This window comes from Oreochromis niloticus, linkage group LG20, assembly GCF_001858045.2.
Source record: "Oreochromis niloticus isolate F11D_XX linkage group LG20, O_niloticus_UMD_NMBU, whole genome shotgun sequence".
Taxonomy (NCBI): domain Eukaryota; kingdom Metazoa; phylum Chordata; class Actinopteri; order Cichliformes; family Cichlidae; genus Oreochromis; species Oreochromis niloticus.
The window spans coordinates 9,418,674-9,446,036 of record NC_031984.2 but is presented as its reverse complement, the minus strand read 5'-3'; the positions used below and the strand labels follow the sequence as shown (position 1 = coordinate 9,446,036).

The following is a 27,363-nucleotide window of genomic DNA, read 5'->3' as shown; positions in this document are numbered from 1 at the left end:
AAGTGCTTTCGTAAGTTAAATAAAATAAAATAAAACAAAATAAAAATATTTTTTTTCCCCGCCGTTAACCTCCAGCACAGTAGGGGGCGGTATTTCTTCTCAAAGCTGTTGGGAGGAATCGATCACAGAAGAAAGGAACGATTTGTCCCACCGGCGTTTTATTTAGCAGCAGAAGGTCGTTCGCAGCTGACAGCAGTTTGGTAATATTTATAGCCAGAAAGTGACGTAAATAATTTAACTTTGTTTCAAGTTTGGAACTCGACGCGCGGAGTAATGTGAGTATTACGTTAAAAAAACAGCGGAACGTAGCCGTACGTCGTGATTGGTTGGGCTGTTGGAAATCTTGCTAGCTAACGTTAGCAGCTGACTGCCGTAACTAACGATAGTTACGCTCACAGTTCGGAAAGCGGCTGTGCTAACGCTACGTGTTCATTAATATACCCGCACCGACGCAGCGTGCAGGTTGGACTGGACCTTTGAATCTCTGTGCCCTCGGTCTTGAAGCAGACCCCGGGCTCGGCTCGGCTCGACCGACCCAGAATCTCCCTCCCTTGAAGCGGAGAGGCTGACTTGATGGCAGCCTCGACCGGTGCCCGGAGATTACCCATGGGTGTTCGGACGTTCAGTGACTTTCTCCAGATCGCCACTGTGGGCTCCCCTCGCTCGTGTCGCACGGCGGTGCAAAGAGGATGCCTGCGACAAAACATCAGGTGAGCCTGTCGAGGAGTTACTGGAGACTGTTATTATTATGGTTAACAGCATCGAGCTGGTCATTCAGTACAGAGGAACTGACGCCACTGAGGGCGGACGATATATAACGAGAAGGTCACAAGATAATGTTATCAAGCTCCATAATTCTGGTTTCTTATCTCTAAAGTGTGACCAGCCTCCATTTGAGAAGCAGCTGCTGATTAGTATAACACAACTACCAATAACCAGGACTGTCTCACCAGGTAAAGGCAGCTGTTAACAACTGCCTTCGACATGGGCTCTGCAGTCCGGTTTGCTTTATTCGTTTTGTAGAATATAAACATAAACGAAAACAATCAAGTTAATCGTTATAATTGTGCCATGTTGCTGGTGAAAACAAATTACAAGAAGCTAACTTGATAAAGAAGGATATTAACTACGTTTGCACTGTTGTATTGACTTCACATAACTGTAAAATCACAACTATAAAGTACTCAACTTTGTTCTTTCATGCATGAAATATAAACATTACAGAATACCCCACAGTTATTTTATTCCATAAGTAAACTGCTGAAAATAAGACTTGAAGAATGGTGTAAAAAAATTGGGGGGGTATAAAAGGGACGTCCCAAATAATCCTAATAAATTCTGTGTTACACCAGTCAAAAGAGAATAGCTCAATAAGGTAAAGATTACGAAGGTAGCAAAGAAAAAGCGTAATAAAAATCTAAGTAAAATAACGGAACGTCACTTAAAAAGCTTGATATTTTCTATAAATTCTAGTTATCATTACAGTTAATTCAAATCTTTTGTAACTCCTAGTTTTAATTATTAGTTTAGTTTTAGTAATTATAATAACCTTGGTGCAGATGGTGGCTTATCCATAATGGATAACATGTTTCCAAAATGTGGATAACAGTTTCCAAAACAGCCTGTTTGTGGTAGCAGTGAATAGTATGATGCATTGACTTAATGAATGAATGTTTTCATGTTTTGGGAAGCGCACACACATAATCACTTACATTAACTAGTGATCACAACACATTTGATCAGGTTGACCTTGATCGTGGTAAACTTTATGTCAGTGGATCTTTAGATGAAGGAATAAAATAAGTCACTGCTTCACTGCTGTTTAACTTGATTCCAACAAATGGCAAACAAATTCTCTGTCATAACCTATGATGTCTTATGGTAAAGTTATATAAAAACTTGAAAACCAGTGCTTCATTTAAGTGGATTATTTTATTCATAAGGATCTAATATTTTGTGTCATAATTCGATACAGAAATATGTTAATTTGCTTATTTAGTTTGATCTTTAACTCACTTTGTCTCTCTGTATGAGAGAAAATGTTGCCCACCCCTATCATACAGGCTACCTTCCAGAAAGCACAAAGCTAATTTGTTCAACCGGAGCAGGTAGGTGTCACCTTACAGCTTTTTGCTATTCACAAAAAAAGACCGGACGTGGAAAATACCAGCATGCTCTCAACACTGACCTTTCATAACTCTCTGGTCCAGCTGCGCACTCACTGACTGTTGGAACTGGAAACTGGAAAGGAGTGGATCTATTTTGTTGCAGACGGCACTCTTTCTAGAGAGGGGCTTATGGCACATCACTTCAACACAGTTTCTAATTACCTTTCCAGACACTTGTCGTCATGTGGCATTTTGATGACAAGAAGTCCCAGGGTGCTTTGCCTTCAAGATTGTGACACAATGACAGCGGTTTCCCAAAGCAGAAGCTTCATCAGCCTCACCAACAAAAGGAAGGAGTATTCTGAACGTAGAATACTTGGGTAAGTATTGATGAGCCTTTTTATAATCATAAATTTGATCATTAATACAAAAATTTTAATGAAAAGGATATTCCTGTTACAGGTATTCTATGCAGGAAATGTATGATGTTGTGGCCAATGTTGACGAGTACAAGCACTTTGTGCCTTGGTGTAAGAAGTCCCAGACCATCATGAAAAGAGCAGGTCACTCCAAAGCCCAGCTTGAAGTGGGATTTCCTCCAGTAGTGGAAAGATACACATCTATGATCACAAATGTTAGACCTCATCTAGTCAAAGTAAGTAACAGTAAAAAAAAAAAAAATCCTAGTCCTTTTGAATTGTGATATGTGATGTTTAATGCTCCATCTGTTGATAGAATTTGTTTATATATTAACTATATGACTGAAACACAATTTCTGTGTTTTACAACTTTTAATTATTGTCTTTGTTTTGGTTATTTGTAGGCAGTGTGTACAGATGGAAAGCTCTTCAATCACCTGGAGACGATATGGCGCTTTAGTCCTGGCATTCCCGGTTACCCTCGTACCTGCACCGTAGACTTTTCTGTAAGTAGCCTGTGCCTCACTTCAGCCTGTAGCCTGTAGCTCACTTTAACTTCTGCTTGTGTCTACTAAACACCACATGGGATAGATGATACATCACAAGACTGATATCATTAAAGTCTGTATTCATGCTCATTAATGTTTTGGTTTTTTTTTATGCTGTGAAAAAGCACAAATGTAAAAATTACACTCTGTGGTTGTGTGGGTGGTTACGTGTGGGTCTGTTTTTCCTTCATCTACAGTGAACAAGATGAAGGAAGAGAGACCACGTGTGGAAGTGTTTCCCAAACATTTGATTTACTTGTGTCAGCCTCCCAGGTTTAACAGCAGCTACCAAATTATATATATATTCTTATAGTACTTCTTTTTGCAATTGTCAGTTTTTCTTTTTATCTATTCAAGAGATGATTTACTGTTTGGCAGTCTCCACCTTCTTATTTTGAAAGGTCACTTGCTTCCTATCAGCAGCTCCTACCCCTTTCCTGTCTAATTTGTTCATTTTGGCTGAAGACTAGCAGTGGCTACTATCGTTTCACCCTCTCTAAAGGGTTTGTTGTCCCGTGGTCAGACTCCAGCTCCACCCTCTTTAACTGCAAATTAAAGGAAATGCCACCAGAACAAGCTCTATTTCTGCAGGAAACCCTTCAGTCTTTTTTTTTTTTTTTTTTTTTTTTTAACCATCAGACTAGCTTCGTCCCACTCTTTTCACTCTTTATGCTAAGCTAACTGTGTTCCAATCTCATCTGATATCTTTGCAAGAACACAAATAAGCTTAGCTTTAACCTATCATGCCCACTGTATATATTTGCCATATTTCTTTAAACTTCTGCTCTCTAATTATTATGTTTCTGTGTGTTTAACAGATATCCTTCGAGTTCCGCTCTTTGCTGCACTCACAGTTAGCCACGATGTTCTTCGATGAAGTCGTAAAGCAGAATGTTGCTGCATTCGAGCGGCGAGCCTGCAAGCTTTACGGCCCAGAGACTCGTATCCCACGAGAGCTGATGTTTCATGAGGTGCATCAGACGTGATCTCAGCAACTGTACGTCTTCATCTGGCCTTAAACCGTACCCCCTTTATTCCCTCAATAAACTTAAACCTGCATGATGTGGCTTAGCAGGCCACTACATCAAATCTCCACTGCTTCATAGATGTCATAGCGGCTACCGAAGGTGTAGTGCATCTAACGCTTGTAAGCATAATGTTGTAATTCCTGCCTTAGTAAATTCTTGCTCACCTCCCTTCTCATTGTGTTACGTTTGTCCATTTTCTGTCTACCTCCAGATTAGGGTGTCCTTGTTTAGCAGAAAGAACAGTAAGTCATCGCAGCATTGTGTTACATTGTGTTGGAAACTCATTTATTACTTTAAACTTAAACTTCGGTTTTTCTATAAGACCCAGAGTCCCTTTTGCTGAAGCAGTTGTCTCACTGTAACTTGAGGTTACTACTATCAAGTGAACTTCAGCTCTAATATATTGGGAAAGCACATTCTTTGCCTTTACACTTAGCATTTACTTCATTTCAAATGGAAATAGTAATATATAGTTTGAAATAAAGTACTGGTATTGCTGCAAAATAATATTGCTTTTAGTTCTTTAATTTATTCAGCAGCAGTTATTGACCAGTTTTATAGGGGTTCATATTAACAGTGCCATGCTAAAAGAGCATTATTGTAGGTAGGTTAGTATGAAGTGCAGAGGAGGAAAATTAGCTGTGGTCTCAGTTAACTAGTATTTGAGAAATGTCACTTTAACTTGGATGCTGTGAGGATTGGGCTTTAGAACGCTAAAAAAGAAAAATTAGCATACTAGTTTTAATAATGCCTTGTTTTACAGCCCAGCACTAGTATCAGTTAGTAAAGGTGGGGAAATAAGAATTGGCACAACCAAGAACCCCTGTTGAAACGGTGAAAAATCTGCAGTACTGTAAAAAGTATCGCAAAGAATGTAAGAAGAGTACAATGTTACACTCAAAAATTATCTTTATGATTGATTAAAAACAAAATTAGAAATTAAAGATGGCTTCTTGTGAATTGAATGTGGCTTATATTGTGATTTGATCAAAAGTAAATAAATATTGGCATGTTATGTGGATTCTGACTGTTAGGAGTCAGTTTAGGTCATAATTTAAAAAATGTAGGTGTGTCCTTGCTTAGTGGGCTGTTTTGTGTTTAGATTTTTTTGAAGGTGATCCGGAGGATGAAACACTCCAGTCATCTTTCTATAAATTGTAGTGGTGGGCTGTAGAATAAAACATTACTTATTTATCATTGATTTTCATGCTTATTTGTTGACATTTTGGCTTATCTTTACACACATTTTGATGCATGGATATAAGGCAAATATATTTGTAGCATTTATGTGTTGCATTGTCAGGGCTTGACCTAAATTTAAAATAAAGCAGCCCCTTCACATTATTCTGTGACAAAGGGCTATTAAAGGTAACTGATGTATTTTGCCACATTTTAAAGGTGACTCGTAAGTTAAAGTTGCTAAAGAAGTCATTTAGTGTGAAAAATGTTTCATTTTGTCCAAATGGTCCAGCAAAGCTAAAAGGTGTTTTTGTATTTTTGTGAAACTGAAGTATTTTGTTTTATTTTTGGTTAGTAAGGTGATTTGGAAATTAAGAAAAATGAGTCATCGAAACCCAAGACAGGTGTATTCAGTCTGAGAATCACTGTTACTATTTAAAAAAATAAATACATTTAAAAATAGTTGGAGGCAAAATCATTGAATACCATTTTTGTGTATTCTGTTGTAATTTGGCATTTGTGTACTATCAAAATTTGAAATGAAGCAATCAAGATATGATTGAAGTGTAGTTCCAGCGTCTTTTTTTTTTTTTTTCTTTGAGCAGTTTAACAAAAGTATTGCATTAACCGTGTAGTTTTATTTAAGATGGTCCTACCATTGCCAGACTCGAAGTGGACTAACATGATTATAAATAATGTTGATGGAAATGTGTCGTGTTGTTAACGTTGCATCACATTAGAATTCATCTTTACTCTCAAGGTTTTTTTGTCTTTAAGTGTATTACAGAGAGATTTTGTTTGTTTTGTTTTTTTTCATTGTAGGTGCCAATCCTTATAAGAAAAGAAGGGGCAGTGTAAACAAAAATATTTTTCGAATTAGCCTATTATGCTTTTCCTGATTTTCTGACATATACATATAGATTCTTATAATAGTGAATGCTCATATTAAATATGCCAAAAATTTAACATAAAGAGGTCAGCGTATGCACAAGTAATGCCTGTGAGCCAAACGCTCAGGTTCCAGGCAGGTTTTTCTACTGTCTGCACTATATGATGTCAGTGACAGTGGTTATCTCAGGCACACTGCTTGGGTTATGAGCTCAGAAGCCCCGCCCACCTCCTGTTCTAACCTCCTGTTTGTAAAGGCTGCCCAATCAGAAAGGTGGAGGAACTAAAACAGGTTATTTCAGACAGTGGATGAACTGAGAGGCTGCACCAAGCTGTAGTATAAGATAAACAAGGATTATTTTGAACTGTGACTCATGCAAAGCTACTCTAGTACAGTCCAGATGAGCATAAAGGGTTCACTTGAAATTATAGTAACCCTGATAACCCTTCGACCCCTCTGTACATTTCCACATCAATATTCATGCTGCGGGTGTATTAATGACCATTGGTCTTAATGCAGGCAGCCTTGTATGTATAAAAGGAGATATAAATAAATATCAATCACTTGTTGCTTCAATCAAAATTATTTTCACAGTTTTGGATTTCAGTTGCTTTTTTTTTTGCAAGCAGAAAATGTATCTATGTAAATATCGGTGTATTTTAAATTTGTATTTAAATAAAAAGGAGCTGTCACGTTTTGCTTATGTGCTTTTTTAAGGTGATTGATAAAACAAAAACAAAACTGACTCCTGAAGGTATACCTGCGTTAGTGCTTGAGCATTGTTGTCCTTCACTTGCAGCAGCTGCGTTATAATGCATTTAGATGACACCAGGTACCGTTTTTAGACTGAGCTTGTATTCCAGAGGATGCATTGACTTGATGTCCCTTAGCACTGGTTGCCTTTGTTGCACAAGTGGAGTGGAAAGAGTGGCACAGCTCAGCTGACCAGCAAGAAACCAGAGTGGGGTGATGGTATTTGGGCCAGTTATTAATAACAGCACATAGGAGAGGTGGGCATTTGGGCCATCTTCTTTTCATGATCACAGTATGGAATAAAGACTAATTGAAACTGGAGAATTACAACAGGAATCACTGATGATCATGAAATTCTTAAATAAGCAGGTTTTGTATCTGGTTTTTGAATTCAAACACTCCTTACCACTCTTCCTTACCTACTCATCGGAAAGAGAAAATTACTCAAGGTTTACAGTGTAAATACATTTTTTTACATTGTGCCATCATCCTCATGTTACAAACATGATGAGAATTTACCTAACTGCCCTCACTTGAACCCTGTCACTGTCATAAATCATTTTGAAATGCCACACGCCATTGCAAGAAAAAAAGTCTGTAATCCCTTTGAAGTTATCAAGTAGCACTAATTACTCATAAAATATATTTTTCATCCAAAGTCACAACAGCTGACAAGCTCAAGGTCTCTAAACATTTATGCTTTTCATATTTTATTGTCCACACTGAAAAGCCACACAGTGCAGGATTGAAAAAGGTAAACCTCTGTAGAACAGCTTCTCCAAAAGGTATTTAGTGAGGTCAAGTGTTCCAGCTAAGGAGCTCATTTTGGAAGTGTGAGTTGAAGAGGTGCCCCTCCTATAAATAAAGGCATTCAAAGTGTGTGAACTGACAAGAAGTGATGTTCTCAGTAAAGATTGCTTAGTGTGAATGGTCTTTGAAACAGGAGCATTAGAGTGACACACAAAGCTTGGTTTGTTATCAATCCACAATAAGGGAAATTAACTGCTGTTAACGAATGGACATAAGGTTTACTAATGAATTCATTAGTTTGAAGATCATTATCTGGTTATAATAAAAATGCAAATTATGTTTATACATCTTAGTAAACTGTTAATATATACTGTGTAAAGCATTTTCAAACATTATTTGGATGCAAGTGTAAAGTCTAATACTTGTTTAAATAGATAATAAGTAGGTAGGTAAGGGTGTAGGTGGAGAATGCAGTTTTGGTCCTGTTATATTCACTGTTTATTACATTTATTCCTGAATGTTAGGTACACTTGTTAACTGCTCTTTAACACAAATATCTAATCAGTCGATCGCATAGCAGCAACTCAATTCATTTAGGCCTCAAGATGACCTTCTGATGTTCCAACCAAGCATCTGAATGGGGGACAACAGTGATTTACATGACTTTGATGTGGTATAGTTGTTTGTGCTAGATAGGCTGTTGTATTTCAGAAGATGCGGATCTACTGGAATTTCCCCACACAACCATCTCTAGGGTTTACAGAGAATAGCCTGAAAGACGGAGACCTTGAAAAAATTCCTTGTTGGAGTCAGAGATGGAATGGCCTGACTCTTTGAGCTGAACGGTAAGTAAAATTACCATCAGTTACATCCGAGGTATGCAGAAAAGCAGCTTTGAATGCACATGTCAAATGTCTAAGGAGCTTGGAAAGAAAAGCTTCTGGACTTTTCTTAAGTTTTCTTGAAGATGTCTCACCTCTCATCTGAGAAGCTTCTTCAGTTCTAAGCACAGTTGGTGAATAGTCCCAGATTTTAAGCCCTATGGGAGTGTCCGCAAGAGGGTCATGGACCCTCTATTGATCCTCTACCTAATCACATGAGCCAAGGTCTGAAAACGGATGTGTGTTACAGTCAGCCAAGGTTTCGGGTGAATCCATTGTGAAACCCATCCCCACCCTATCATGTGATTTATTGAGGTCAAATGGCCCAGGATGTCAGAGGGCATTAAGGCGTCTGGGAAAGGATCTCAAAACTGGACTATAGATGGCAGACAGTTGGTGTCGTGAACCACCGCCTCTGTTCAAAGATGGCCGTTCACAGTTGACATAGATGTGTTCTTTCACACCATCCTTCTTCTCTGTCCAAAATGTGAACATCGGCATCCTTTAGATGCAGATGTCCTGTGGAGGTGGCTCTTTTATGTTGTGCCATGCGTCTATGAAGTGGCTGTTTGCTCTCTCCAATGTAGAGGTCTGAGCATTTCTCGCTGCACTGTACAGCATACACTACCTTGTTAAGTTAGTGTTTAGGAGTTTTGTCTTTGCAAGCTCCTTAGACTACCATGATCTGGATGACTGAGAACCTTCACAGACACTTGTCAAATCTCGAATCCGATAGAATCCAGCAGCAGAAGAGCACACTGGGTGCCACTCCGGTCAGATAATAGAAAACTGAGGCTCACCATAGCTGGAAAACAGTAGACTGAATGTTGGGTTGATGAATTTCCATTGCTGTTGGTGTAAACAGCATGAAAGCATGATTCCACCCTGGCTTGTATCAACTGTTCAGGCTGTTGCTGGAACCTTATGAGGGATATTTTCCTCAGCCCAGTTTAGATTCCAACTGTACCAACTGAGTATCGTTTAAACGTCAAAGACATTCACATCATAGATGTACAGCCAACAGATCAGAAGCAACTGTGTGATGCCATCATGTAAATATGGACAAAAATGTTTCCACCATCTTGCTAAATCTATACCATGATGAAATAAGGCAGTAATGAAAACAAGAGTCTAACCTGGTACTAGCAGGGTGTAACTAACGGTGTCCAGTAAGTGTATAATACGGTATCTAACAAGTTCAAATTTAATTGTTAAATAATTTAATAATTGTTAAAATATCTTTTTTCACAAACAGCCATTAATAATGATCGTTAACTATTATTTCAGTCCTTTTTAATTGTGAAAGCTTAACAACTGTTAGCAATGGCTAAAAGACAGCGTTTTGTGAGACTGTTTGTGTATTACAAGGAGGGTATAGAGTATTTGGGTAATCACTTCAGAAATCCCGGTAATTTCAAAGGTTTCACAAACTTACACGCAAGTGGAACTGGAATTACGTCACAATTTCTTTTCCAAGCACTTATGAAGAAAATGAGACCAAACAAGTGTTAATAAAAACCTTTATTTTTCATTTTTTTCTAAGGTTTTCCAATAATTGTTTCAAGCTTTTCTTGCCCATTTGACCCATCCAGCCCTGTCCCCCCCAAGTGTTTCTCTAATGATTCCTCCCAGTTACAACCCTTAAGCTCCTCTACGATCAAAATAACCACATCTGTTGAACAACCTGCCACATGGAAGAACGCTACAATAAAACACAAAACACGTGCCCGAAAAAGCCAGAAGAGCAGAGGGAATCAAATATCGGAACGAGCACGTTAAAGAGTATTGTTAGAAGGAAATACGCAAGAACTCTAACTAGACAAAAATGGAGTGTTGACAAACCCAGAACTTAAGAGCAAGCTTGACACATTCAAGTGAAATACCTGAAATACAGCACCAGCTGAGGAAACAGAGCTTGGGAAGAAACTGTATATACAGAAGATAGCTGCAGTTTTTTTTTTTTTTTGTTCATTGTCAGAAATTCACAGTGACCAGCGAGACTGGACATATAGTGGGCACTACTACACGGCTGGTAAACTGTGGTGCTCATTGTGGTTATAAGCAGCAAGTGAATGCTTACAGCTCATACATTAATGCTATACATATATATACCTATGTACACAGAGTATAAATAAAACCACAACAAAATTCAAACCCAAATATATTTTCATACATCATTTAACACCAAAAGAAAAAAAGGGGGGGGGAGATTTTCTACTGTTACAATTTAGGAAATCCAATCAAATACTTTATAACTTTACAATTGTCATCTGAAGTGCTCTGCTACTGGGATAAAGAAATGAACATACAGTCAAATAAAAGAAGACTTAAAAACTAAAAAACCCCCTCCCATCCTGTTTTTATTCAAGCTTGCTCTTAAGGATTCCCTACAGGTTGCCAGTTACAACACCCTTTGCTCAAATCTGTATCAGTTACCTTCATTAGTCCTGATTCTCAGCGATTCATAATATAAGAAACCCATTTAAAAAAATAGGAAAGTATTTGAGGAAAATAAGACCAAGGAAACAAATTTTTTAATAAAGACTGTTATTTTGATCATAGAGGTATTACAGGTCATCTTAAAAAAGAAAAAACTACAAGTTAGAGGAAAAAAAAGGGGAGACCAGAGATTTAAAGGGGCAGTGTCTTTAAATCGAATATTTTATCTTAAACAGCTTTCTAGGATTTTTTACTAGTGAGGACCTTTTTTTTTTTTTTTTTCTTCCTTACACTGGAGTGTTCATAAGTGGGAGTGAAACGCATTGATCAACTGGGTGGGATGACAACGTTGCATAGAAGAAAAACTAAAATTAGAGCTGCGTGACAAAACTGTATTTTGCTTGGAAGTTTTCTCTACAACACATCACTGCATTGGCCAAAAGTGGCAAAGATTTAGTCAGATTTTTGAATGTAGAAGCTTAAATACAAAGGAAGTGCAGTTCACTCCCACAATTCCCTTTGAATGCCACTGCCTATTCTTAGTTTAGACCCAGTGTCCAATGAGAAGCACCGCTCAGGGGAAATCTTAGCAATGCTAGCAGACTTAAAAGTGATAGGTAGTTTGAGCCTACCGTGGCCATGTATAAAGTTTGATCTGCTCATGTTTCAGATAAAGAGACATGATTGGAAAGCCTGTCAGTGATTAACTAAACACACTTAAAGACTAATGCTATGACAATTTAAAAAGGCCCTTTTTTTGTGAAATGGCATTAAAAGCATACTGTCTCTTTGAATCCTATTAAATCCCTGGGGTTGGAAATGACAAGGGGTCAACTGATGTCTGCTTTTTGATGTTTGCACCTCCTCCCACCCTTAACACTAACCCACAGCTACTTCCAGGTTGGTGATTCAACCTGACTTTGCTCCAACCAAAGACATCAGTCCATCTGTGCTCATGGACTTGGGGCGCTCCAGGGGGAAGCCCAGGGCTCTACTCCACACCAGCTGGGCCAGCACGCCGAGAGCACGGGACACACCGAAGAGCACAGTGTAGTAGTTCATTTCAGTCATTCCATAGTACTGGACATAGACACAAACAGGGAAACAGTCAGTTACTTCAGCATCTGGGATTATTTCAGTTAGATAACAAATGCATGATTATAATCCCAGGTCTTACCTGCAGCAGCACTCCACTGTGAGCATCTACATTGGGCCAGGGGTTCTTGGCCTTACCCTGCTCCAGGAGCACGTTGGGTACAATCTTGTAAAGCTGGGCCACCAACTTGAACATGGGGTCACTGGGCAGATGCTTCAGGGCAAACTCACGCTGGCAGGTATAACGTGGATCAGTCTTCCTTAGGACAGCATGGCCATAACCTGGAACCACCTACAGCCAAGAAACCAACATTTTTAACCTGACAGTGCACTCTTCTAGTCTCTCTGACAACCAAGTACTCATGAGACCTTCAGTAAAACATTAAGAACTTAAACACAACATGCATGCTAGGGTAATTAGTGATTGTAAAGTGACCTTATACTTTACAATCACTAATTACCCTAGCATGCATGTTTTGGGGAACAAAACCAGTAGAAACCAACCAGGTACAGAAATTACATGTAAACACAACTTGCTGTTAGGTGACATCAACACTGTTCTAACTGTGCTAAAATACTATTATTTTACAATTTTTTTTATGATATATATTAACAATTTTAACCTATTATGAAAGACAAAACCATTTAGTTAATGGGTAAATCTATAAACTAGAATATGAAGGTTTAGATGAAGGTCAGAGTAAATCAGGTGTAAAATATAGTAAATTATAAAAATTGTAATATTAGCAATTTCTTGGTTTTGGAAAATAAATGCTGTAATTACACATCTTTCTTTGTGCCAACATTAAATCAACTATTCCTCTTCAGTCCTGTAGGTGAAGGAAGACTATACAAAAAACAATGATGCCATATAAAGTGACAAAACTGCAACAACAGTAAGGCATTTGTGTTGATGTTGCTACTGAGTTACTGCTCTGACAATGGGGTCCTAACAGATTTCACACACTATTAGGGAGATCAGAACCAATTAGAAATGTTCAATGCAGAAAGCCTCATGCCCAAAGTTTCTACTCTTTTAGAAAACAAAAGCCCACCAGGGACTTTTTAAAGTGTTGAAATTTTTTTTTTTCTTTTAATAAAGAATCTGGTTTGAGCTCCTCCAAAGGTTCCTAAATCTAGCAGTAACTTCTGGTAGAAACAACTGGACCCCTGACATCCCCAGAAGTGTTATTCTGAAACTGAGTGAGAGTGGAAAATGAAGTCATAATAATAACTAGAGTTGTTTGCGGATGTGGTGCTTCTTTACCCTTCCAGACTTGAGTGTGTTCCAGATATAATCCCTCATCCTCTCATCAGACACCTCTCCTCCCAGTTCCTTCTGCAGGGCAGTCAGCCACACCAGTACCTCCTGTAGATGCAGCAAAAACCCACAAGACAAAACAAAACATAAATTCATAAGCTAAGTGAATTTTATGCGGTATTTTTGTCAGCACTGTATTTCAAATCAAACCCAAATTCATTTTAAGTGTCAATATGTCAAATATGTGAGCAAAGGACAAACTGAAAGAAAACAACATTATGAACATTTTAATCTGAAATGATAGGGTATTGTACAACTGCTCATAATAGTCAGTCATATCACATGACTGTATTTAACTATTTAGTTAAGTAGCTAATAAATAAATGAAGCGGGGGTAGGATCCAGCCCCCCGACACTATAATTGGATAAGCGGTTAAGAAAATGGATGGACAGTAATTAAACAGATGCCAAAATTTATTGGAGGAGGTAGAAGCAGCTTTGACAAATTGCTAGCTAATAAAAGGAGGGGAGACCTTCCCTCAGGCGCTGGTAAACAAGCTGTGCTTGTGAAAGTTATTCAACTCTAAAAGAATATTTATAATTTAGCACCACAGCAGTTTGACTCTAAACTCTTAGTTCTTTGTTATTTTCACCTTTAGTGTTTGTCTACTGCACTGACCACCAAACTGAGAAGAAAAAGCACCTGAAAAAACAGCCAAGTCCTCAATGATTATGTTGCCATGTTGGCAAAAAGGTGACATGAAGTTGTTTCAAAAAGGCTTCTACCAAAGTGGAGATTTTGATGTGTGATTAAAAGCACAGAAGTGTCTAATAACTTAATGATCCATTTTAATCAACTGTCGTGACAATGTGACAGAAAGCTAGTATTCAGAATACCAGGCCTGTGAAAGTAAAGCTGATTAGCAGAACTCTGTCATCTTTAATATTAGTAAGAAGGTATAGCGAAAGAGACTCTAAGCCATCTATATGCTACAGAAGAGATCTATGAGATTATAAAGGCATCAAATTATTATGAGCCAACCATTAAACTACACATTAAACTTGTTTTGTTTTCAGTTTTTTTCTCCTCTGATTTCTTAGTTGTTTGGTAAAAAAATCAAATAATTAAAGTGTTGTATGTAGTGTTTTTGGAACAATTAACTAACTAATAAACTAACTGAAATAAAAATCATTATCATTTAATATCCACCGCAGTCTTCCTAATAAAAATGCTTTCTTTATAAAAAGATGAATGGGGGATTAACTTGGGATCTTCAACTTGTTTCTATCAAATCTCTCAGTGTGAAAACAGAATGAAAATGATGATCTGTGCATTACTAACCTGATTGGCCAGGCCGTGGAGAGGACCGGCCAAGCCATTCATGGCAGCGCTGAAGGACAGGTAGGGGTCAGACAGGGCACTCCCCACTAGGTGGCTAGTGTGAGCACTAACATTGCCTCCTTCATGATCACTATAATTTTACAAACACACAAAAACACATAGTAATGAACACATTAAAATTTTAATTCTAACAGTCAAGTTTCTAAAGCATGCCATTAAGTCTACACTAGGAATCTGCTACACTTCATCACTAGGTGGCAAACAGTAACGCAGGGGAGACTGAAGAGTTGTCAATCCTTTTTATCTGAGCAGAACCATCTGTGTGGGACATATATTGAATTTGCTCTTAGAGTTTGTCTGTTATTTTCAGTGCGCATATCCTGCATCGCATGTTTGATTGCTAAACAAACTGCAGACTGTGTAAACCAATATCTATTTTTGTTGTATATTGCATCAAATTCAGGATAAGAAGACTGCTGTCACAGTAAAAAGCTGGAATTTCTCCACATAAATAACTGGATTAATGAAGATGCTACTTTCTTGGTTAAAAAAAAAAAAATCCAGCGTTTCATTTGAGGCAAGAAAAAGCCTCGCTGCTCTAACTTTTAGGTCTGTCTGATAATAGCAATGTTATTTATATGCATGTGCCTTAGCAACAGTGGATTCTGTTTATCCAGGAGCACTGAGATTCATTACCTCACCACTCAAACCTTAAAGCCTTTGCACATCATTGCACACTCAGGTTGGATGGTCTGTTTTGTCATTTTGTAGACTAACTAGATAGACAGATAGATAGATATCTGTCTATCTGTGTAAAAAAGGTCACGCTAAATAAATTCAAGTTCATTTTAAGAAACCTGTAGGCAGTTACCTCAGGTTCTGTTATGCCTGAGAACTACTGCTTCTGTTTGGACTGTGACAATCCAAAGATTGTAATAGTTTGGTTAGTTTTGATGGTCAGATTTAAAAAGAAAAACAAAAAGACCCTTTAAATTCCCTCACACTTGTCCAAGTCATCCCCACAGTGTGCAATCAAATCAAGTAGTGACATAATGTCATGCTGTTTAACTCCAGATGAGTTTGCGAGTTTCGTTCTCATCTTTTCGACATCTCACTTAGCATCTCTAATTCTTAGATTAAAAAGGCAAGACTTTGATTCAAGTGTTACTAGAAAAAAAACTCAGATTAAATCCAACTTGTTTTATGTAAAAAGGCATCTTAAGTTGCACCTGTGGATAGTGAGGTAGAGCCTCATAAGCTCAGTGAACTGGGGATCACTGTAGCCCAGCATGTTGGTGAAGTTGTGGGACCAGTCGAGGTTGGAGTCGATAGCTCCGATACTGCTGCCTTCACGGTAAAGGTTACGGTAGATCTTGGCAGCAATGCAGGGGAGCTTGGCAATCAAGTCCATAGAATCTTCATAGATAAACTTTAAAAAAATAAATAGATAAATTACACAACAAGAAAAGACCACAAGAAACCAAACTGAAAGTGTACTTGTGTATAAAGTGATTGAGTCTCTTGAGAAAGAAAAATTCTATTAGTCCATATTTTTCAAAAAAAAGGTATGGGTGTAAACTCACCTCCCAGTACTTGGACTTGTGTACTCCCTCAGAGTAGGCCCGTGCAAAGCTGCTCTCACTGTTCAGAGCTGTAATGGCAGCGCTGAACTGGGACATGGGGTGCAGATTTGTGGGGAAATTATCCAACATGGTGACAACATGAGAGGGAAGTGCTGCTCTCTTTGCCCACTCTTTGGAGACCCAGTTCACCTGGAAAGAAAGATGGACACAAAATAAATAGATGAGGCAGAAAACTCAGGAAACTCTCTTCGATCAATGAGGAGACAAATGTGTGTTGAGAATAAACATTTCCTCCTTGGCTGATTTGAGCAGATATGAGATGCAGCTCTAGGAAGAACAGATAGAGAGGTGTGCTTGAAAGTTGCAAGCAGGTGAAAGGAGCACAGTTCTCAGTCAGGTTGTTCTTATATAATTCTTTAAGGAGATAGCTGGCAACAATAAAATCCCTAGAGATTGTTTTTACAACTGAGAAACAAGATGCAACCTCTAGTTTATACATGCCAAATTTATGCAGTCATACAATCTCCAGCTAACATGAGCTAGAAACACAGTTTTTCTTAGATATCGACTTTTGTTATTGATTCCCTGTAAAAATCAAGATTATTCTTATATTTACTTCCTAAAAATCTCACAGCTCCAAAATAGAAAACTTCACTCAGCCTTACTTGTGCTTCTCAGAGCTTTTACATTAACATGAAGAGCTTTTATATTTCAGAGGCAGACGCTGTACAAAAAACTAAAAACTGATAATTACACTTAGGGCTGGCTTAGATGAGTCAGCCTATGTTGCTGAGACCTCTGAACTCACAGAGCACGTGTCTTTTACTGTTCTCCATTTCACTCTGCAGGCATTTATTTATTACAGTATTGCATGTCATTTGCTTCTGTTTTCTTTCTTGTAGTTCGTGCGTTTTGTTCTGTCCTCTCTGTCCCTGTACCTTTTCTGCAAACATTGCAAATCTCTGACTTTAGAGCTGCATGCATTTCATTAACAGTGACTGGCCCCACCAGCCTGCCCAGAGGTTATTATTGCTGTGTCATTTTGCTTGTTAAATCCTCATCTTCACTTTCCTCAACCCAACCAATCAAGGCAAACTGCACTGCAAACAGGTTCTTGCTCAAGGGTGGGTTTTTTTTTGCCTTAAGTGATTCTCAAAATTTTGGTGACTCAGTGCAAATATATTTTTAAAGGCTGCACAAGAGAAATGCTCACGTCAAGACATTTAGTGTAATATATCATTTCAGTGTGGTTGTTTGTGTATATTGGTTGCTTTTTCACAGAGTTACAGTTTTTAAACTACTGTTAAGGTACCATTTCTTTTATTGTGAACGTAAAGAAAAATTAAATGTAGACAATAACTAGAAACAACTGAAATTAAGACACTTCTGAGCTAAAGATTACTATATAAATTCTTTCCTTGACAAGGCCATGGAAATTGTTTTTAACAAGGATGGCAGTATGGCAGTTTGCACTTTGAGAAGAACCAAGATTAAAATTTAATGTGCCTTGAGGCTGTGTACATTTGGATCGGTCATTACATAAATACACTTGAACTGAACACTCGCCAAGCATCTTGTTATTCACGTTTCCATGATGCAAAAAAAAGAAAAAGAAAAAGAAAGAAGGCCTGACTCACGTATTTGGTACCTTAACTGATCCAGGTGCCAAAGTCACCTTCATCTGATATTTACTGTACTGCAAGAATATTCAGTTTTGATAAAGCATTCTGAGGAGATCTGACAGCGTCTGAGATACCATGACAGATACCTGCTCACTGAAACTCCAGTAGGCAACAACATTTTACAACAATAACTTCTTGCATCGACTCACCTGCTCCTCAGTTGGGATCTGTCCCGTGACCAGCAGCCAGAAGAGACCCTCGGGCAGCGGCTCCTCACCTCCTGGAGCTTTAGGCAGCAGCTTCTGGCACTCTGGAATACTGTAGCCCCTGAAGCGGATGCCCTGAGTATCAAAGTAGAGATGAGAGTGGAGAGAAAATGTTGAAGTAAATGTTATTTGTGATAATTAGCTCCACATTCCTGTTATCATCAAATGCACAATCAGTTGAGTGCTGGCAAGCTGCTAATACAAGCTGCATCTCTACCAATGAATATTGATGATTCATTGTCTCAGAGTGCCACAGCTTCAGCCAGAAAGCAATCAACTTAAGTGCCTACAGGGAATGCTAATGCGTATGCAGTCAAGAGTAAAATCTCAGAAAGAAAGCTTACCATAATAATACCTTTTGCTTTTTGTGTTTAAAGTCTGACTGATAACATGTTTGTTCAAAAACTTTACCTGATTTAAATTTAAGATATCATGTCATGCCAGTGCAGCTTTCAGGCTGCTGCCTTTCCTGGATTGCTTCCAAGAACTCTCTGCACAGAGCAAGTGGTCACTGCTATGAGAACTTACACTATGCACTCTGCGCTTTTGTCATCGATGTCGAACATGAGCAGAGAGCAACCATTAATCTCTAATATAAATTAACCTGAATTTCAAGCTATGCAGTTATCAGCAATTTTCAACAGGAGAGTCAATTTTTAAGGAGAGCAAGAGGAAGTATGCTTGTCTTTGTTTTGTTTTTCTTCTTTGTGGATATTGACAGGTTTGTGTACCGTGTGTTGGTCAATGAGGGTACAGTTTGTTAACAGAGTATCTGAAGCATGTGAGGGAAGTCAATCATTGAACAACCTGAATTGATGTGCACGACAGTATACCAAGTAAATTATTTTTAGGCCTGAAAAAAACGAAACAATCACAAGACTTATCTGACTGTTTTATTTCGCTTAATCCGCCTTATAATCCTGTGCACCTTATACGTATTTGACTTATTTATTTGGCAACTTTTGGGGATATTATACATGGTTATGCTCAGGATATATCGGCCCATTTCCACTGGAAATGCCTTTTGGTTAAACTGTCAGTAAGGAATTCGCATTTGCACTGTTAAATTTTTATATAGCTTTAATGCACATAAAAAACAGCTGAAAATAAATTGATGGGCGTTTTTTGCACTAATAAAGTTGTCGAGTTGTAAAGTATTTTGTCTTGCATCAATTATATCGTCAGTTATATCGTTATCGCAAATTTTCAAATATATATTGTGATAAATATTTTTGGCGATATTGTCCTGTCCTACTTTGCAGAACTGACTGTTTCTAAACAACCTCACACCTAGTTTGGTACCTCTATCTTGCAACCCCCCCCCTTTTTTTTTTAAAATATAAATGTACCAACAAACGCAGGCACTAATAGATCTGCAATAGTATATCAGTGTATGTATTCTCTGTGGCTCTGATACTGACCTCCTCAGGATCCAACACAGAGGTTTCATACACCAGACCCTTCATTCCCCTCATACCTCCATAGACCTATGGATGAAAACACAAACAAAAACATGGAATGACATTCAGAAAATTGTCTTGTCAATAATATATATATAAACAGCCGTGTGTGTTTGTAGTAACCAAAGTTACGCAATACTGGACTTTAAAACCTTTTATCTACTGATTATTTTAATCAGTAGACCATTTCGGAAGCTCACCTCTTTGATTTTGCTATCAGTGTCCACCAAATGTCTTTATAAAGGCAGGAAGAAATATCCTAAATACTATTCAGGTTTGTAATTCTGCACAACAGGATAATAACAAAGTTAATAGACACTGAATGCATTATTGCTGTGACACAAGAAGCTCAACTTAAATCTACAATGCAACAAGTTAGATGCAGTGTTTGATAGATGGAAGAGGATAGATTTGTTGGAGTGGTGTGGTGTGTGTGTGTGTGTGAGAAAGAGAAAGTGCATGTGCCAGTTTACAGTGGAGGTTTGAGTGAGTCAGCTCAAATATCCCTGTTGGCAGGAAGCAGCACACTTTGTGACCTTTGAGGGAGATGACCGAACAGTGATACCTGGCACAGTAAACAAGACCAGGCAGGCCTAGATGGATTATGTGCAGCTAACATGCCACAGCTAATCTGCATCATGGTGAAGCCCAAATGCTCCTCCCTAAATGAATATAATCGATCTGAGGAATCCAGCTCAGTGGCTCACTTGTGTGAGGGTCCTATTTTATTCAGCTCATTAAACATATGTGCAAAGATCTCCACCACTTACCATGTCTACAGTAATCTGCCCTATGTTGGTTTTCCCATACTGTTGTTTAAAGTTCTTGATCCTGGTCTGTTCTTTGGGAATGAGGTCTGAGAGAACATCCTTCAGATTCTGTAAAAGACAATGTTTACTCTTTAATGCCCTTGAATAAACATTCAGCCTTAAAATAGACCACATTCCCTTGTGACCCGTGGTTAAACAAACTTTATGCAAACATTTCAGGAAAAAAAAAAAGATTTGTTGCTCCATAAATGTCAATATCTTCACAGAGACCACAGAGTAAGAACCAGTGTCTCTTCCAAAGGCTGTTAACACAAACAGTAAAACTACAGAACAGCAATATAAAACAAGCAGAAAACAGTGGAGTAAATTAAATGTACTTACTGTTGTTGATGCGCTGGCATTTCTGGCAGCCACAAATAGGAAAGAGGCATTCTGCAGAACATATTAGGAAATACAATTTGGATTGTTAGTACAACAAAACACACACACAAAACAACATTAGAGCAATAACAGAATTTCTAGACTACCTACTGCTTGTATTTAAAATGAAACAACCTTGGAGGACCTTAAAAGCTACAAAACATTTCTAAGGATAATACTGCAATCAGTCTGTGAGTGAAATGGCTCCAACTCTTTTTCTGTAGTAATCAATATACATTTTAAACGAATCACTGTGTTCTTACCATGTGTACAGAAACTTTTACACAGGAAAAAAAAAAAAACATTTTCTATTATAATTTTTTTTCTCTTTTTTTGATTTCCTACAGTAACAACTGTTCTTATTGTGGTCCAGAAAAAAACATTACACTACAAGCAAACAGTATTATATTTATATAATACTGTTTGCTTGTTTTGTCGACAGCACTAGGACGGCTGTCACTCAGGAGGTACAGCTACTAATTGCAAGGTCAGTGGTTCGATTCCAGGCTCCTCCTCCAAATGTTAACGTGTCCTTGTGCAAGACTGGTGCTACACCAATACTGCACTGTTTGTTATAAGCACCAGCCCATTTCCATTTCTGCTCTTCATCAAACAATTTCTGAACACTTACCCTTACATGGTACCAAATAAATATCGGCTACTGTTGTTGGTAAATGCCATCTTATTTTTCAATATGACGATAACAGTACTGGTGCATGCCTAATAATATCATACAATTACAGGTTCTTTCTAGCATTTTACCTATTAAAATGTACCTTGTAGTGTAATACATGGCTTTCACTAAACTAAGCAGTTATTCAGAGTACTTTCTCCATTTTCATCCTCATCATTTTATAACTGCTGCTCAAACTTGCACAAAATTTAGAGTTAAAAAAAACCTTATAACTGGGTAGTTCACAGTACATGGCCCGCAACACAGAGCCAATAGTGATAGCCATTTCAGGACTTTCTGCACCTGAGACCTTCAAAGCCTGATAACTTGGCCAAAAAAAAAATCCGATCACAAACTGAGGCCTTGTGTTATCTGCCAATACTGTGGAGATGTTCCAAGTCACACAAATATTACCCCACCTCTTTCAAGCAGCACAGTGTGCACCTTTTCTAAAAACCTCACACCACAATGTCATTATAATATAAACAAATTATTCACGCTCGTGTGTCATTTCTAGTTTTTTTTTTTTTAACAATGTTAATGCTGGTGTAAAACAACCAGACTGGTCCTGTAAAGCCAGGCAAAGTACATCTAGTCTTATTCTTTCAGCTCTAACTGTTGGTAAAATGTAAACCAGCCATTACAGGTATCCAAGGGGCAAATCCAGAGTGAAGCAACCTAATTATTCACAAACTAGGAAAAGATGCCTTTTTCCTTTCATGAAAGGAAAAAGTCTGAATTAAAAAAAAAAAAAAAGTTTATGAAAGTACTCTTAATAGAAACTCAGTGATAGTAGTGAGAAGTTCAGCTGCCTGTCTCGCTCACCAGTGAAATACGACTCCTGTGTGTCCGTTTAAACATATCAGTAGATTATCAATGGGCAGGAGACAGTTACTCCTCATAACCACAACCGTTTTGAATAAACAGGACCATCAAGGGTCAGCGAAACAAAAAGGTAGGGTGCGTCACTACACAGTTTACCCAGCTGACCATCAGGGAGATTATGTAACAGCTCAGTGTCTTAAATATAGAGCACCAGTTAAACTCACTCCCAACTGTCCATCAGCCAGGGTTAAAGAGCAACTACGGCAATTACTCCACACAAAAGGGCAACCCCTCCGGAGGCTGTGTTTAGAAGAAACACATGACACTTAAGTGATTAGCAAGAAAGCCACCTTCTCTATGGACAAACAAATCAAAACAGACATCTTGGTATAAGGAATACACATTTTAATGACATTTAAATCTAGAGGTACTTAAAACAATCCCTTTTTTCAAAAGATGAAATGATCTGAAGCAAGAAAAAAAAGATCATGAGACTCTCCTTTATAAGACTTCATTGTGTCACAAAAATCACATGACTTCCAGTCATAGTTCAGACACATACGTTCTTATGCAACTACAGCTTACTAATAAATCTCCAGAGCAAAGATTACAAATGATAAGAGAGAAAGCTGATTGTGACATAGGTGAGCTCCCCACATATGATAGAGATTTCAAAGAAAGACAGACACTGAAAAATTATCTCTATTATTTCAGTAGTAGGAGACTTGACTTGATATGGCAACCAAGTAGTTCATACTGAGAGGTCACTGGGGTAAAGCAGGAGACTAAGGTCACTGGAAGGGTACTTTAAGACTGACAGGCTGCGCAAAGCATATTTTAAATGATTTAATTAAAACAAAGTAATTTATCTATTCAAATAATCACATTTTTTAAATTGGACATTACAGCAATATGATCTTCCAAATGCAATTGGATTTTACCCTAATGTTGGATACTTATAAAAACATAAAAATACAAAATGTGCCCTGCCCATTTCATAAACCATAAATCTTACTTCTGTCTCCATGTCAAGATAAAGCCACATTTAACTGGTTAATCTCCAGCCTCGTAGACAAAACCCAGACTGCAGTTGATGGGATTATATCATGCAATTTTATCATTAGAAACAGAACACCACAGTTGTCAATGTAATTATTTTAATGAATACCTAATTGTCCTAGCTCAGAGTACAACTATGCCTCATCTACCTTTGACATTTTCCAACCAGCCACATCCTAGTTTTAAAGGCAGAAAATAACAAATACATACTAATATACCGTTATATGCCCTTACAAAACACTTTCATTTAAGGGAAAATAAAACTCAAAACTGTTTATAATTAAAGGACCCTGACTTCCTCCAACCTTCATGTCTGTCCTTGACCATGGATATCTTCAAGATTGTGGGGTGTACCTATAAATACTTCTGCAGTTAAACCACGTCTAATATACAATATTTTATACTCATCACTGCTCTTTTTGAAAAGGCTGAATGGACTCCCTTCCCTTCAAGAATTAAAAGCTATCTTATGGTATTAATTTATAAAGCTTTCAAACCATCCCATAACTATTATATTGTTAACCACACAATATAATAAATACTTCACCTCTTAACCCCAGATGTTCCAAAGGTATGCACCCTTCTACCTTGTAAGTAGTATGATCTCTCCCTTTAGAGATAATAAAGTTTTATTATATGATTTTTGCAGCTTTTTTTCGCTTTAATTGTCTGCTTACTGCCTCTTCATAGCTCTTATTTTAAGAGAGGTGTTTTCAGTGGGCCTAACCTAACCTGATTACATACAAAATACATTTTTAAAAACCGATCAGGATTTATACAGGCTATTTAGCTGTATTGTACACATATAAGCATTACATGGTTGGTTAAAATCCTAATATGAAGGTCAACTGCGATGGCGAATAAACACCCAGTTTAAAGTGAATTTAAAAGAAAATACAATTTCATGTTATTATGCTTTACTACAAATAGTTAGAAACTCGTAGCGTAAAGTTAACAGTCTGCTCTGTGCTGTTGGACAAACATGCCACAGTTATGACAATACAAGGCCAGCATGAGTGCAATGATTCCTGCGGTATCGTTAGCTAACAAGGTACGAGCTGTCAAACAGAACACGGGTTCTGTCTCTGAATAATATCTACGAAAAACAGTACTCATATATTATTATCATTAATGTTCTGATCAGTGTTTAAGCAAATTGCCACAAACTCGGCCAATTACATTTCACAATGTGGTTGACAGGGCTAAGCTAGCCTGTTAGCGACCTAACCCGACGTTAGCTTAAAGGAAACGTCCACAGCTTTAAGCAAGAAAGCGCAATCGAGGCTCCTTCTGTTTCTCTTACCTTTGAATTAAGTAGTTTAGGCGCTAGCCTGGTGACAGTGAGGAACGACATTGTGTCTTTCTAAAAGTCTTATTTCCAGTTATTCTTTACAACTAAGTAAGCCGCTTCCAGTGCACCGCGGACCTGGTTGAAGGTGCCCCTCCAGAAAGCAGAAGGTTGAAGAGGGATTCAGGCCCGCATCTATCAGCAGCATTGATTGGACGATGGGCTGGATCGGCGCACTCACGTAAAGGCATCTGATTGGTTTACATACCGTTGAGGTTATTTTCATTGGATAGAGATTCTCCTTCAACCTATGACAAGGGCTGAATATCAGGCTCTGTTCACAAACACTGACATTATAAAACCGCGCAATTATTCAGCTTAATCTGACAAATCGAAGGATTTTTTCTTCTTAATCCTTCCTTTTGTTCAGATGCAGTTAAAGAGCTTTTTTGTGAGGCTACAATAACATATACTTAACATTTAAGTCTTCACAATGTTAATAAGTGGTATTCAGATAAAAGGACAACCGCAACATAGTGTAGTTTTTCTCTTTTGACTGCCTCCTTTAAAGGTTCCTACATCTACCTATAGCCAGTGTTGGGAAGGTTACTTTTAAAATGTATTCCACTACAGAATACTGAATACATGCCCCAAAATGTATTCTGTAACGTATTCCGTTACGTTACTCAATGAGAGTAACGTATTCTGAATACTTTGGAATACTTAATATATTATCATGCTGTTTACAACTACATGAATGTCCTATTGCTGTGATTTATTACTGTTACTGAAGGTCCGCGGCTCCGAAACGTAGTAAAGGGACCTCTGGCTAATACGTCGGGTTCGTGTCGGGCTGGTAGCCGAAAACTAGCTTTACTTTGTTGTCTGGGTCAACTTTGCTTGCGGGAGACAGAGAGAGGCGTTGAAAGGCTTCTCCAACGGAACTTATTTTTTCCGGAGGAAAACACGAACACAGTGTACAGTTGAGTCTTAATAGCTTACTTACAGCTGGGCTCGTCAGGCACTCTTCTTGGCTGCAGTGGTTATTATTGTATTTACATGCTTCCAGCTCCCGTTTTTGCTCCGTGACAGCTCGGACTTTTCCTTTCTCTCCCTCCCTCGCTCACAGACACATAACGGGTATGGTAGTCCATTCTCCCTGCAGCACGGACTACACTGCCCATCAGGCTACATGCTTTAGAGCTATGCCTGTAGCATTCTGCCTTTTAGCTTAGCACAACAACAACAACAAAAAAGCGCTCTCTCACCCAGGAAACACGCAGAGAGAGAGCGCGTCACCCTGTAACCATGGCAACCGTAACGCTGCCGCCTGGAACAACAGAACGTAGCTGTCAAACAAACCCAAACAGTCCTGACCCGCGACAATATGAAACAGGGAAGTACCGCCGTGTATTCCATTTATTTCAACAAAGTAACTGTATTCTGAATACCACCTTTTTAAACGGTAACTGTAACGGAATACAGTTACTCATATTTTGTATTCTGAATACGTAACGGCGGTACATGTATTCCGTTACTCCCCAACACTGCCTATAGCTACCCTATCCCTAGCATTGTGCTATGTCCTCCTTTTACCCATGAGTCTACTCTGTGGTCTTGTTCATTTCCTCCTTCCTGGGAGCTCCATCTTCAACATCCTTTATCCACTGTATCCAGTATTCCTTCTATGCAGGTGTATAAAAACTAATCTCAACCTTCCCTCTCAAATTTGTCTCCAAACTACTTTACCAGAGCTGTCCTGTTTACTCTTGCTGCTATCCTTCTGTCACAAATCATCCCCGACACTCATCTCCAACTTCACCCGTCTGATGCACAGTCTGTTGTTCTGGGCTGTTGACCCAAGCTATTTAAACTATTCCAGCTTCACTTCCTCTGCTCTTTGCATCTTCAAACTTCAATCTGTTACCCTCCCATTCATGCACACCTATGCTATCATGTTTATACTGACTTTCATTCTTCTCTCCAGGGCATACCTCCACCTCTCCACCCTCTCTTCCACCTGCTCACTACTCTCAAGACAGATCACAGTGTCGTCTTTGAACATCATAATTCAAACATCCTTCCTGCTTCCATCCTTCCCACTTCATCCTTCCTTCATCTGTCAACCTATCCAACACCACTGCAAACGAAAAGGGGTTCAAAGCCAATCCTTGAGGTAATCCCACCCCAACCCCACCTTAAACCTATCTATCACTCCTGCTACACACCTCACCACTGTCTCGCTGTCCTCATGTGTGTTCTTCACCACCCTCACATACTTCTTTCCCACTTCTGACTACCAGATGCAGTACCATAATTCCTGTCTATCTAAAGTGGATCTAAAGTATATACTTTAGATCCACAAAAGCACTGTGCAACTCCTTCTGACCTCCTCTATTCTTCTCTAGCAACAATCTGCGATCAAACATGTCATGTGTAGTGTTCTTTCTCTGCATGAAGCCATACTGCTGCTCACTAATAGTCACCTCTCTTCTAAATCTAGCTTTCCCATGTCTTCATGGTGTAACTCGTCAGCTTTATCCCTCTGCAGTTAATACATTACAATACATTACATTACCCTTGTTCTTTAAACTCTATACCAGTAGTTATTCTCAGTTCCTCCAGGATCCTCTCACTCCCTAACATTCTCTATTAGAAATACTCCACAGGATGCTAAACAATCTGGTTAAAAGGTCCACTGCCCT

General features: G+C 38.4%; 2 protein-coding genes across 2 annotated transcripts; one reads left to right on the top strand and one right to left on the bottom strand.

Annotated features, from left to right (window-relative positions):
* Positions 1 to 108: 108 nt before the first annotated feature.
* On the top strand, positions 109 to 6,863 carry coq10a (coenzyme Q10A). Its single transcript, XM_003438899.5, has 6 exons — positions 109 to 275; positions 456 to 710; positions 2,339 to 2,488; positions 2,571 to 2,763; positions 2,932 to 3,033; positions 3,894 to 6,863. The coding sequence occupies exons 2-6, from the start codon at positions 574 to 576 to the stop codon at positions 4,059 to 4,061; spliced, it is 750 nt and encodes a 249-aa protein (XP_003438947.1). The 5' UTR covers positions 109 to 275; positions 456 to 573; the 3' UTR covers positions 4,062 to 6,863.
* Positions 6,864 to 10,060: 3,197 nt separating this feature from the next.
* Positions 10,061 to 24,846, bottom strand: cs (citrate synthase). Its single transcript, XM_003438897.4, has 11 exons — positions 24,674 to 24,846; positions 20,775 to 20,825; positions 20,394 to 20,501; positions 19,585 to 19,650; positions 18,107 to 18,238; positions 16,276 to 16,464; positions 15,922 to 16,121; positions 14,693 to 14,822; positions 13,357 to 13,458; positions 12,172 to 12,381; positions 10,061 to 12,074 (listed from the first exon to the last, which is right to left on the bottom strand). The coding sequence occupies exons 1-11, from the start codon at positions 24,722 to 24,724 to the stop codon at positions 11,904 to 11,906; spliced, it is 1,410 nt and encodes a 469-aa protein (XP_003438945.1). The 5' UTR covers positions 24,725 to 24,846; the 3' UTR covers positions 10,061 to 11,903.
* Between the last annotated feature and the right edge of the window lie 2,517 nt (positions 24,847 to 27,363).

Excerpts from the sequence above, each read along its gene's own strand:
- coq10a (XM_003438899.5), top strand. The coding sequence starts at position 574 with ATGGCAGCCTCGACCGGTGCCCGGAGATTACCCATGGGTGTTCGGACG. Across the intron at positions 2,764-2,931 it reads TTAGACCTCATCTAGTCAAA|GCAGTGTGTACAGATGGAAA; the intron begins GTAAGTAACAGT and ends GGTTATTTGTAG. Across the intron at positions 3,034-3,893 it reads CCTGCACCGTAGACTTTTCT|ATATCCTTCGAGTTCCGCTC; the intron begins GTAAGTAGCCTG and ends TGTGTTTAACAG.
- cs (XM_003438897.4), bottom strand. The coding sequence starts at position 24,724 with ATGTCGTTCCTCACTGTCACCAGGCTAGCGCCTAAACTACTTAATTCA. Across the intron at positions 14,823-15,921 it reads CTCTACCTCACTATCCACAG|TGATCATGAAGGAGGCAATG; the intron begins GTGCAACTTAAG and ends GTAAAATTATAG. Across the intron at positions 12,382-13,356 it reads ACACACTCAAGTCTGGAAGG|GTGGTTCCAGGTTATGGCCA; the intron begins GTAAAGAAGCAC and ends TCTTGGCTGTAG.